Source organism: Macaca thibetana, chromosome 11 (assembly GCF_024542745.1).
Source record: "Macaca thibetana thibetana isolate TM-01 chromosome 11, ASM2454274v1, whole genome shotgun sequence".
NCBI lineage: Eukaryota > Metazoa > Chordata > Mammalia > Primates > Cercopithecidae > Macaca > Macaca thibetana.
Genome location: NC_065588.1, coordinates 71242967 through 71256207, shown reverse-complemented (window position 1 = coordinate 71256207; position 13241 = coordinate 71242967). Strand labels below are relative to the sequence as shown.

The window sequence follows — 13241 nt, the reverse complement described above, 5'->3', positions numbered from 1 at the left end:
GTTTCCAAATTTCTATCAGTGTGTCATGCACCTAATATTTAAAGGTTTAAAACTTGATCTTATGCGTAAGATTTCTAGGATCATAAACTGTTGTCTAAATTTCTCTTTTGTTTTGGTGTGTTTTCAATTGCAATTCCTTGCAGTGATTTTCGTGTTCTCTTTGCAGGTTATATTTTCTTATACAAAAAACCTCAATAAATTATATTCCAACATAAAGCAAAACTTTGTATCTATAAGTTGAAAACAGAACCTGAAATACATTACCCATACACTCTAATTAATGTTACATACATGTATCTTCTTTTTCTTAGGTGATATCCAAGTGAAACCTCTAAATATACTGTTGTTCCTTCTTATTTACAGGAATTATTGCTTTTAGATTTGAATCAACATATATTATGATTCAGATCACTGTGGGTTTTTTTATTTCTTTTTCTTCTACAGTTTATTGCTTTTGCTTCTTTATTCTTCATCCTGGTTTCAATTACAACTTTTTGCCTGGAAACACATGAAGCTTTCAATATTGTTAAAAACAAGACAGAACCAGTCATCAATGGCACAAGTGTTGTTCTACAGTATGAAATTGAAACGGATCCTGCCTTGACGTATGTAGAAGGAGTGTGTGTGGTGTGGTTTACATTTGAATTTTTAGTCCGTATTGTTTTTTCACCCAATAAACTTGAATTCATCAAAAATCTCTTGAATATCATTGACTTTGTGGCCATCCTACCTTTCTACTTAGAGGTGGGACTCAGTGGGCTGTCATCCAAAGCTGCTAAAGATGTACTTGGCTTCCTCAGGGTGGTAAGGTTTGTGAGGATCCTGAGAATTTTCAAGCTCACCCGCCATTTTGTAGGTCTGAGGGTGCTTGGACATACTCTTCGAGCTAGTACTAATGAATTTTTGCTGCTGATAATTTTCCTGGCTCTAGGAGTTTTGATATTTGCTACCATGATCTACTATGCCGAGAGAGTGGGAGCTCAACCTAACGACCCTTCAGCTAGTGAACACACACAGTTCAAAAACATTCCCATTGGGTTCTGGTGGGCTGTAGTGACCATGACTACCCTGGGTTATGGGGATATGTACCCCCAAACATGGTCAGGCATGCTGGTGGGAGCCCTATGTGCTCTGGCTGGAGTGCTGACAATAGCCATGCCAGTGCCTGTCATTGTCAACAATTTTGGAATGTACTACTCCTTGGCAATGGCAAAGCAGAAACTTCCAAGGAAAAGAAAGAAGCACATCCCTCCTGCTCCTCAGGCAAGCTCACCTACTTTTTGCAAGACAGAATTAAATATGGCCTGCAATAGTACACAGAGTGACACGTGTCTGGGCAAAGACAATCGACTTCTGGAACATAACAGATCAGGTAAGGCAGGACTTCAAATGCATGTTATTAAATGCTTTATAGACCAGTATGTTCCTTAGACAGAAGGCAGTCATTCTCATTTTCTGCACATGTTCATGAGTTTTCAGCCCTAACCCCTTCACAAAATGTGTGTTTGCATCAGGCTTACAGATAGCTAGACGGTAGCATTTTCTAAATGAACCCCAAGTAGAATACTGCATAGCTGGTCTATAGAGTTTTCCTGCTTTAGTGGGAATGCCCTTTGCTGATGGTGCCAATATTTTCTTTTGCCTGTTTGTTGCTTTTGTGCCAATGTTTCTTTGTTTCCCTGCACGATGTGATGGTATGATATTGACCATTTTTCATCTTTCATCTTCAAAATGTTGATCTCCATATCGTTTGGCTTGGTGTGTTTGTCTCAGTTTTACCTCTGCCACATGGTGCCATGCATCTCAACCTAATTCACAAGAAGCAGTTATTTAAGAAGAATGGATGCTTACATTTCAAAGGCCTAAACTCCAAACAGGTGATATGGAAGATAACCTTTTTGATAACAAAGCTCTTCCCTAGTAATATCCTGGAGGATTGATAAAATTTTCATTGTTCTTAAATTAAGTAGGGTATCTCATTATAACCCCTTTGATGAGGGTCGATGACATGTAATATAATTAACCCTCCATTTTTCAAGGAATAGATGATCTTCTTTGGCCACTCAATGGCAAAGTTGAATTTCTCAGTGGAATTCCTTTTTAGACACAGTGTATTGGGTTCTGCTCTCTCTCAGAACTGAATTTTGAATGATTTACTGCTTGAGATTAGCTGAATCTCTACTCTTCCCCATTGCGGTAGACAATGTAGAGTTGATTGACTAGAAATTGACATTCAGCTGCCAAAGTCATAGTAGTGTCACCTCTTGTCTACTGTCTGGTACAGGTAAAATATTTTGCAGATTAAACAATTTAATTAACTTTTACCCTACTATGAAAATTTAGGGTTTATCGATTCCCCATAACTTAGATATATTTTATTTTTTCTTATAGAAAAATGACATGATGATTTTATGTGAATAGTTTTGCATAATTTAGAAGTAACATCAACTAAGAAAGCAAACAAACTAACACAAAGGGAGGCATCATTTTCATAAGTCCCTCTTTAGCTTCTAGAGGTAAATGGAAAAAACAATGTGACTGGAGGTGAAGTTTGTAAGTGTTTATAAGTTTCATTCACAGTCCTTATGCTTATTTAGTAGATGGCTATGCAAATTCTGCTAACATATATCTAAAAACTGTTAAGAATGTATTTATGAAAGGTAGAGTTTAGTTGGTATTGCTGCTGTCATCAAACTATTCTCAAGTATCTATGCAGAGCCCTTAAGAAGGGCATGGGAAAAGAGCCCTTAAGAAGGGCACTATCATCCCAGGTAAACAATGAAATAACAAACTAGTATCTAGGCTAATAGGATGTGAAAGTCTTTGGCAAGGATACAGAAGTAAACAGATACTCATTTCAAGGACATTTGGAGAAGTTGGCCTTGTTCCACTGCATGCTCAAAAATATTTTGCCGCTTCCAAATAGAGTACCTGGACACGGAGTTTGTGTGCTTTGGAATAATTTTTATTAAGAGTTTGGGACACAATACCTTCAGAAATTAATAAAAGCATGTCTTTTAAATAACCACAAAGGCAAAATGTACTTAAGAGATTTTCTTAAATAGGTTCCATTTTAAAATATTCCTATTCAGAGTAAATAGATAACATGTCAAAAATTGTAAGACAATAATCTATGTGCTTTTTCATTATCACACTTACTTTGAGTTCATATTAGTTGTGTTAAAGGCAATTTCTTATTAGATAAAATCCAAAATGGAATTAAAATCTCCCAAATAACATTTCTACTCTTTTCAATACATTTCCATTTTGCTCCATGTAATTTTTCGTGAAGAGTGATAAAAATTCTTTTTCTTATTGTGATGTGATTCTTGTGTTTTGTATATCGAGTGACTGGACTACCAGCATTCTGTGTAAACTCTTTGTACTGTCTCATTTCCTCATTCATCACTGTCTGTCAATGGGCATGGTGCTGTGACCAGTGTTATCAGGTGACGACAGTACAGGAAGTGAGCCGCCACTATCACCCCCAGAAAGGCTCCCCATCAGACGCTCTAGTACCAGAGACAAAAACAGAAGAGGGGAAACATGTTTCCTACTGACGACAGGTGATTACACGTGTGCTTCTGATGGAGGGATCAGGAAAGGTAGGCATGCATTTAATCAGATCATAACAGGTGACTTAGCAATAAACTGTTGTAAATACATGGAGTAATGTAAAATGCTCATTCATCATTTTCTAGGAAAGACTGCGTGCGGTGCTCTTTTCCTCTCTCCATTACATCTTCTCTCCTTAGACACTTGTTAAAATACATAATAACCTATGTGATTGTCATATCTGAAAGGCATCTCATCCCTTTTTCTCTCTCCTTTGGTTTGCCATTTTTCTATGGGCAGAATTGGAATGGAATATGTAAATATTAAATCACTTATCCAATTAATATAATGTACTCAGCAGTCATTAAAAGTTATCTTTTTCACTACAGCAAATAAAACTCACTAATTGGCTCTGTGCACATATTTGATGAGTAATTTATGACTATAAAACAATTGTAAGTTTTTTTTTTTTCTCAAAGTAAAGCATAAAACATTCTCTAATGTCTCTTATCCAGTACATGGGTAGTTTTTGCCAGTGGTTTATCTGAGGGTCTCAAGGTTGCAAAGGCCCATGATCCTTAGTCATATGGAACAGTATATGTAATCACTTCAAAGCCTACTTGTGTAATCACAAAATGCACTTACAGAATTTTCCTCATGACCAATAATAAAAAAATCTGTTTATTACTATTTTTCAACAGACATGAACTGTGCCTGACACCTAGAAGATAATAAATCTAGGTTGAATGAATAAAAATTATGGGACGAGCATCTTTGTTAAAAGAGTATAATAGAATATCGAAGCTCCCACTTATCATGTGGGTCCTTTTTCCTTGATTGTACCACTGTCTAAACTATTCCCGAAAAAGTTTTTTATTCCCTTTTGGTAAACTTTACAACCGTAGGACAATTGGGATCTTTTCCTCCCCTTTATAGAATATCTTGTGATGATTATAACCCACTTTTGTCAAAAGGGGTATGCTTTATTATTAGCTTCTACTTTGACAATTCCAGTTGCTTTATTGCCACAGTAATTTTTCCTCTGTTGACAGAATAGGGAAAGAACTCTAATAATGTCTTATGGTAATTGATTGAATTTGAATAAAAATCCACTTTAAAACTTTCATATTAGCACTACTGCATTTAAATAATACTGTGCTTAGTTGCTATTCATCGGAGTTTCTCCCTATTGAATTATTTACCATTTAAGGCTCAAATATTTATTTTGTGATTCTCTTTTTCTTTGAAATATTTTATTGCCCATGTTGTACTACTCTTAATTTCTTTTGATCACTTTAGATTTTTCTTCTTTGCTTCTATGCCTTTGAGACTTAAAAGAGAAGACAAAGGACTCTTGTTCCTTCCATGAATAATATTTTAAATACTTCTCCATTCCAATTACTTCCATTGTTTGCATCTATTTCTTGCACCAAAATGTATTTCAATCCTCTCAATAGATTTATTTGGTTGTTTACTGTTCTACATTAAATATGTGCTAGAAAAATCTTTAAACATATTTTGAAGACAGTGAAAACACTATCATAGTATTCGAGCAAAATATATGTACATATGTTAAGTAATCATATCAAACTAATATTTTATATAGAACATGCTGTTCTAAGTGCATTGAATATCTTAAATCACTGTACACAATGTATATACATGTTAAATTTACTTACATTTTAGAGCAGCATTCAATGAGATTATCACATGCAATATTTATACTAAGATTATGTGTTTAAAGAACTCTCTAGAATGTTTTTCTTCTATGTTAGACAATATTTTGAGTTTTAAACTAACAAAGAAAATCATGAACAAGAAAAGGCTTTGCAAGTTATAAGGCACTATCCAAATACAAAATTTTACTATAAATTGCAAAGTTTTGCAAGCAAAGCAATTAATAAGATATTTAGTTTGCATGTAAAATGTATACATGCAATCTTATTTCACAAATACAAATTATTTTTTGTTAGTGAGAACATCTTTGAAAATTTATTCATGAGCTTTTTACTGTTTGTCATTTCTTATCATAATCAACTCTTTTTCATTCTTGCTTAAGTAGTTTATAGCTATATGTTTTTTCCTGCTAAGTATGGTAGTACTTCTGGCTAACTTCACTTAATCTTTTCAGTTGGTCATCTTATCATATCTATCACAAATGTATTCATTTCTTTTCCTGTTTCTCTTTATGTAGGTTATAGATTTCTGCTGTTACTTCTATTCATTTATTTTCTATATAATCCTTTCATTTATCCCTCAAGTTGGTATCTCTGCTGATTTGATTTTAATATTTAAAAATTCTTCTCTCTATAAGTGAAAATAAATTACTGGATTCCCACTGAATTATTTTTCTAGCTAAAAATATGAATGTAATTGGGCATATATTAAGAAATCTTTAAGGATTCTCTAAAAGAGTAAACTCTCAATACTTAGAATGCATGTTTTTTCCTTTAGGAAAGCATATTACATAAACTAAAACATGCTCGTGAATAGCACATGAGTAGGTAGTTTCAGTATTGCCACAGATAAGCACATGCACTTAAGAATTATTTGGAATGAATGCTGTGTATCTAGATGTTAGTTCAAAATCAGTTCAACAGTGTTTATTATCATGAATTATATTTTCAGCCATTCCACTAAAACCTTGATTAAGCAAAATTTTATCAAATTTTTAAATCATAAATGAACGTGTAGAATAAAAAAAATATTTATAGGAATAATATATAATTTTACTAATAAATACTTGTTACTAAATTAGAAAGGAAGACTTTTCAAATAGACACTGAAATTATAGTCATTAAAAATATAGGACCTATAAACAGAATAGAATATTTATAGTAAAACTATAATTCAGAAAGATAACATTTAGAATGGCAACCAAGTTTTACATATTGCTGGCATGAACACTATAAAACTGCCAAAGAGAATTTTACCTTTCTGGGGATCCTGTAGGAGCAAGGAGATTGTAGAGAACAGAGTTGTAAATCTGTATGATGATGTTTAATTATTAACAGCCCATTTAGTTCATGCATATTCACCACTTTGCCTTTCATCAAAGTCAATCAATGTTTATCATCTAATTTACAATTTTAGGTTATACAGTCAACTTCAATGGCACAGGATAATTTTTTTCTACAATTCCCAAAGTTATATTTTCAGTCACTTTTCAGAAGACCAGTAATAACTAACCCTCCGTGCATGTGAAAATTTATATTTAGGGACTAACAAAACATTGGCCCATAATTATTTGATTAGCAGAGACTATGTGCTAGAGAACATTTGTCATAGTTAATGGATGGTATAAATTTCTATCTGCAAAATCTCAAAGAAAGCAACTAGTCTGCTGAAAGTTAATGTGTGTGCATGTTGTGAGGGGAGGGGAATGTTCATCATTTTCTTTTCTTATCCAATCCAGCTTCACCCCATAAGACAGCTTTACCCCATAAGAGGGGTATTGCTGTGATCCGCACCCATTGTCTATCTTGGCCTCTCATACATAAAATAATCAGATACATCACTTTTTCTCTTCCAATGAAAAGAGGAAAGTTATCCATGACTTCTCTGGAATTTCCATGAAAAGATTCAATTAAAGAGGAATAGCTGAAAGGTACATAAAGAAAAACAATGGACCCATTTTTTTTTTTTTCTCACACACTCATCAAGTACACCAAGGTCTGATTAGAACCCAAAGAGTAAGTCATATATTGTAAGGGAGACAAGTAGTCCACTAGAATCGTATCTACTTGCTCAATTTTGGTTGCCAAAAAAGAATTTCATTTTCCTGTTCTGTAACAGTTTTTCAAGAAAGCTGTCAGAACATTCATCTCAAATCTTTGTAGTATGACTACTTTTTTAGTCAATAGTTGCCCTGCTTTAAGACATTTCACTTCAAAATTTATACTAGGTGCTTTCCACCTCGTTTAACTGTCTCTAAACTTTTGTAATAAAAAATACTACAATATACAAATATTTCCAAAGGTGACTTTGATAGGGTTGCTTAAGTAGCTAAGGAATAAGGCTAAAGTTTATGAGAGCATCTTTTATCCTGTAACTTCATGGCTATCATTAACAAAAGATCAAGGTGTGATGTAATAGAAAGAAAAGATGAATTAACACCAAATTATTCTCAATTTCTGGGTGGGAAGGCTGGGGGTGGAAATCAGCTGAAAACATCATGTAATCAAATTCAAACTTATTTCACTGAAATTATGACTCAATTTATATTTCATTCATTTTCTTTTTTTTTTCCTTTACTTTTCTTACCCAAGGAATTAGAAATGGGCATTCCATCCTACATCACCTGGATAATGGCACCAAATGCCATTATTTAAGAATCATCTTTTAACCCTATAAAGCTGGAAGATTAAATATGCTGGAAAAAGAGTTGTCCATTTAAACTTAAGTATGCTTTATTAGCTTAGGAAATAAAAAATGAAAAGAGAAAAAGTAGCCTACTTATTTCTCTTTTTTTTCAAGAACACATTCCGAAATTTAAAAATATTAGTCAAGCTTATATCTTACTTAAGTTGCTTTGCCTAATTCTTAAATGAGTTCTAGTATTCCACATGACAAAATTACATTAGTACTAACTATAATCTGGGAAAAAATAGATTTTGAAGTATTGTAACCATAATTTGTGATGGCTGGTTTAATCTTTTCAAAATGGCAACTACAGTGAACTTCATTTTTTTAGAGTTATAAATTGTCTCAATATTAAATTCTTTGTAAGCAAATTCTTCTTTGAGCTTGAAAGTAGCACTTTTGATTACCCTGCATGGTATTATTTGTCTTTCTATATTCTGGTTGAATTCAACTGATGTCTGTGCATTTTTTCATAAAAGGATATGAAAAATCCCGAAGCTTAAACAACATAGCGGGCTTGGCAGGCAATGCTCTGAGGCTCTCTCCAGTAACATCACCCTACAACTCTCCTTGTCCTCTGAGGCGCTCTCGATCTCCCATCCCATCTATCTTGTAAACCAAACAACCAAACTGCATCAGTCGGCTAAATTGTATTAATTCAAGTACTGTTTACCCCATAATGGAAATAATTAAATGTAGAGTTACTCCAGGCTCCATTAATACAGTATAAATCTTGCATGATACTACAATTTGAAGTCAGAAATGCCACTTGGGTAGCTAATGAATTTTATCCAGGCTTTAAAGATTGTCTAAAGTAGTGCTAAGATTTTTCCTATTAATTGCCCTGATCTCCTTTTGCAATAAAATGACAGATAGTGTCAGATATTGACCAGTGCACTAATATATAAACATATCTTCAGGGAGATATATTTAAAACAGTGTGCTTCCAAATGCCAACCACTTCATTGGAACTTTATTTCTTGTGACTGTAAACCATTCTGAAGATGTCTGGGACCCTATCTTGATTGCACACAACATGACTTGTGTCAGCTCATTTGCATGGACCATCTTGTCTCTATCACCTGAAAGCAATGTTGCAGAGTTTGGGGACTGTGGATAGCTCAGGATATGTGTACTTGCATCGAACCATCCTGCTGATATGAAAGCATTGGTCTACTGTTCTGCATGTTGAATTGTGGGGCAGGGAGGGCACGTTTCTCCTTGACATTTTTTTTTCTTATTATTTGAAAGAAATATATGTTTTAAATAGTTTAATTTCTTGATTGATTTACTTTTCTTCAAAAATGCTGTATTGGAGTTCTGAATGTCTCTGGTTGTTTGCACACAGATAACTGCAAAGAGGTTGTCATTACTGGTTACACGCAAGCCGAGGCCAGATCTCTTTCTTAATGACTTGGGGAAGGCACAAAACATGAGAGAAAGAAAGGTAACTGCCAGCCAGGCTTGCATTGTTTAGCCAGAAATTGCTGCTTGGTTCTAGACTCTTTTTTTTTTTTTTTTTAAACCCCAGGATTTGTCATCATTTTCAGAGGCAGAGTGCCAAATATCACCCAAAGCTCTTGTGTCTTTTTTTACCCCCTTATTTTATTTTTATTTGTTAATATTTTGTGCAAACTTCAAAAGTCACTGGTGTTCACAGAAGGCTTTTTTGACTAGCCTTAAATTTCTGAATCAAAAGATTAATCAGATTTTCAGGCAGTATTTAATCAGGTGTTTTGTCCTGTATGTTGTTCCCGTCTGTCTGTCTTAGCTCCCTGTCTTTACTGTATATGCCATCTGTCTCCATGAAGCACAGAAATGCCTCTGTAAGATGTTCATGATTTTAATGTTGACTCCCTCCAACCCCAACCCCATATCTTTTTTTTGCTATTTGGAGCAGCCTCTCTGCTTTGTGTATAAGTTAATGATACCCTGTAGACTACCTAAGTTAATCGGCACTGTGAATCTTTTTGATAAGCAGGGTTTAAGCAGCAATTTCACCATTGCACTTGGTTGCCTGCTGCAGTGTCAGTTTCTACTACCTAGCAACCAGCATTCATTACTACACTCCAACAAAATCCTTAGGGAGTCATATTCAGTCTGAGTGGAAGGAAGTCTATTTATTCATTTCTATGAATTCAACAGCAATAGTGTGTCTCGTGTATTGAGCATGTGAGGGAAGAAAAAATGCCGTAAAATAAATAGAGGGATAAATAACATTACTAAGGCATTTGGGATCCTCGAGACTACTGATTAATTCCTATTTCTCGTGTTTATTTTTTGTTAGGAAGACAATTGTCACTTTTATTATTGGCCACGAAACATGTATTACTCTATATCCCCAAGTCCTAGAGCATGACCTGCATGTTGGAGATCTTGTACAACAATGTATTTATCCAGACGTACATATATGATACTTAGAGACACAGTGATTCTTTTGATAACACCACACATAGAACATTATAATTACACACAAATTTATGGTTAAAAGAATTAATATACTGTCTGGTGCTGCTGTTATTGACTACAGTGTTGTACAGAATTTATCATGGATTTTTGACTGCTGAGAAAGGGACAGTGGAATTTAGCCATACCAAGGACTATACTGGAAACAGACTTCTGCTGCTGAATGTGCCCTGATGTGACCAGGTTGCACTTGGAGGAGATCCCTGCGTCTTCATGAGGCACTTAAAGCTTATAAAAGAACTGTGGCTGGAACTCATCTGGTGCTCCCCATGCGAGTGCTCTGCTTGTAGACTGGCCAGTGTCCATGAAACAACTGTAAATATTAACATGTGTGCATGGGTCAACAGTCTTGGCCATTTCTCATCAATAGAAGCCAAATTCATGATCAACATCTCTGAAGTTTCATGTAAGGCCTACACTTCTTTGAATTACTCTTCATGGGCCCACATTAGATTGTGCTGTGAATTACTTAAGGCAGTGATACTGATGTAGTATAGTTCTGTCTTAATTGCCCTTATTTCTACTTTGTTGGTTGAATCTATGAACTTGATTGTATTATTTTCTTATAAATTACTGATGTAATCAGCTTGTCAATTATGTTGTGAAATTGTTAGTATTCATTTATCAAAAATGACCTATGTTTATTCACATATTTGTTTAGTTCTGGGAAATTGTTATAGCTTAAATGAAACTCACCAACATTATTCATAGTTTAAGTCTTTTATCATTATTACCTCAATTATAAATATTATAAAAATATAATTCTGGCAATGAGAGTATTTTTTTATTCAATGATCAAGGAGCAATGACAGTATATAGTAGAATATCAATTAAATTATATCCTAAAATGTATATTTTGCATAAAAGAGATATTCTTTAATCAATTACTTTTGTGAGTTTTGTGGCAAATGAAGCTTGTACTTGTCTTTAAAATTGTTGTAGACAAAACTGTATAAGATTTTTACATCTTGCTTAATCAATATTTCCAGAGTCTATTAGTTCCCCTGGGATTCTGAATATAACATATAGCCTATTATAAACCCCTGTATCGTGGACCTTTTGTGAACATTTCAAGGCGCATGCACAACCTTGGTGATAACCAGTGGAAATGTAACTAACTGAAATGAAGAATAAAAGACAAATGAGCTGGGGATAAACTTGAATCTTATCTGATTAAATTACTTAAATTATTTTCTTGACTCTTTTCTTTGTGGTGCAGTTTTCAAAGGACTTTACTATTTTTCTGTTTTATGGTATCACACCAGGCCCTTGTATGCAATGAAGAATTTGGGATAAAAATATTTAAAAACATACACTAACTATCATTCAAGTGTTAGGCAAATAGCCAATGTATTCTTCTTCTTTCGTCTGTCTAGATTTCTCTCATAATTCTGAGATTTTAAAATTATTAAGTATTATGGTATCTGACATTTATAAAGTATTTATGATTAGTGCTGAAATTTTCTTTTTTCCTATAGAGATGGGGGTCTTGCTATGTTGCCTAGGCTGTTCTCGAACTCCTGGCCTCAAGTAATTCTCCTGCCTCAGCCTCCCAAAGTGCTGAGTTTTTATTTATTTTCCAAGTTAATCATCACAGCAATTCTAGAGGCAGGTAATTTTGTTTTCATTTTACTGGTGATAAAGTTAAGGATGAGAGAGGTAGAACTGTTCATTTACATTTTTGCCACTGATAATGTTCCCTGTCATACTTTTTTGTGGATTAAATATTTACTGGGCCTCAAGTTGTAAATGCCCTATCAAAGATGGCTTCTGTCTCACCTTTAGGTAACAGGACTGTCTTTCAGAAGCACACCGTACATAGTTGGCCTTTCATTTATGTCGTGGTAATACATATAAGTTTACCCTATAAAATTCTATGCCACCATCCAGGGGTATGAGAGGGGTGAGATAAAAGAAAGAAAATGCTAGAGAATTCAACACTTTTGACTAAAGCAAAGCAAAATATTTTCTATATCTTTTCTGTCCTAAAAATGTTATATGTTGATTATTAAGAGACAATTAAGTAACAGCTCAGAAAAGGGAATCTGTCCAAATATAATTACTGTTAAAATATTTTTAATGATGTTGTCAGGATGTTGGATTTACTGTAAGAAGGAAAAATGTGTAGGAAGATGAAATAATGCATTGTAGTAGATAATAATTGCCATCAAATTTTGATTAAAAAATCAGGATTAAAAAGTCATGAATGAAAAGTTAAGACATTCATTTTATCTTTGAAATAAATCACAAGACATACTAATAGAATAGAAAAAGTGAACTTAGACAATGAATATTGTCAGGCTACAATGAATATTAACAGGCTACATTACAAAGCAGAGACTTCAGAGGATTTATGACGTGCTTGAAGACATTTAGAGCTAAATGAATCTATTAAATTATTGAAATCCATAGAAGTTTCAGATGATTAAAATATGTAGTTAATTTTTTCTTACTGAAAAAAACTTTCTTCCATCCAATTTCCACTGCCAAAATTTAATTAATTGTTTAAATGCCCAAACATTATTAAACTATAGGTATATGCTAATGTTCTGTAATATGAGCTCAGTGTCATTAATATTGATTTTAAATTTTCTAATTCCCTGTTCTTCTAGAAACTTTGCTTAGAGGATATGATATGTTTCACTATTCTCTGAAAATTAATTTGATAGAATTAATATTACGAGATTGATTTTGTTATCACACTATCATGTCAAAGTGACCAACGACTTGAATACTAAGATTGTCAAAGGATGTGGCCACCTCCATTGTGAATCCCAGATAACCTAACATTCATTTGTTTAAAAAAAATATTTTATTTTTTAAAGAAGTTTTAGCCTCGCGGGAAAATTCAGCAGAAG

The 13241-nt window shown here is 33.7% G+C and overlaps 2 protein-coding genes across 10 annotated transcripts in view; one reads left to right on the top strand and one right to left on the bottom strand.

The window, feature by feature from the left end:
• KCNC2 (potassium voltage-gated channel subfamily C member 2) overlaps positions 1–11574 on the top strand; it is a 167549-nt gene extending 155975 nt beyond the window's left edge. For 3 of the 9 annotated variants that reach the window (XM_050749444.1, XM_050749445.1, XM_050749446.1), the window contains 3 exons: positions 445–1372; positions 3441–3605; positions 8397–11574. In XM_050749444.1, the coding sequence (XP_050605401.1) occupies positions 445–1372; positions 3441–3605; positions 8397–8533 (1230 nt within the window). In that variant the 3' untranslated portion in view covers positions 8534–11574. Of the gene's footprint in view, positions 1–444; positions 1373–1773; positions 1878–3440; positions 3606–7823 lie in introns of all 9 variants that reach the window. The other 6 variants (XM_050749453.1, XM_050749452.1, XM_050749450.1 and 3 more) reach the window with 5 other exon arrangements.
• Positions 1–13241, bottom strand: part of GLIPR1 (GLI pathogenesis related 1) — an 897418-nt gene that overhangs the window by 456473 nt on the left and 427704 nt on the right. The window lies entirely within an intron of this gene.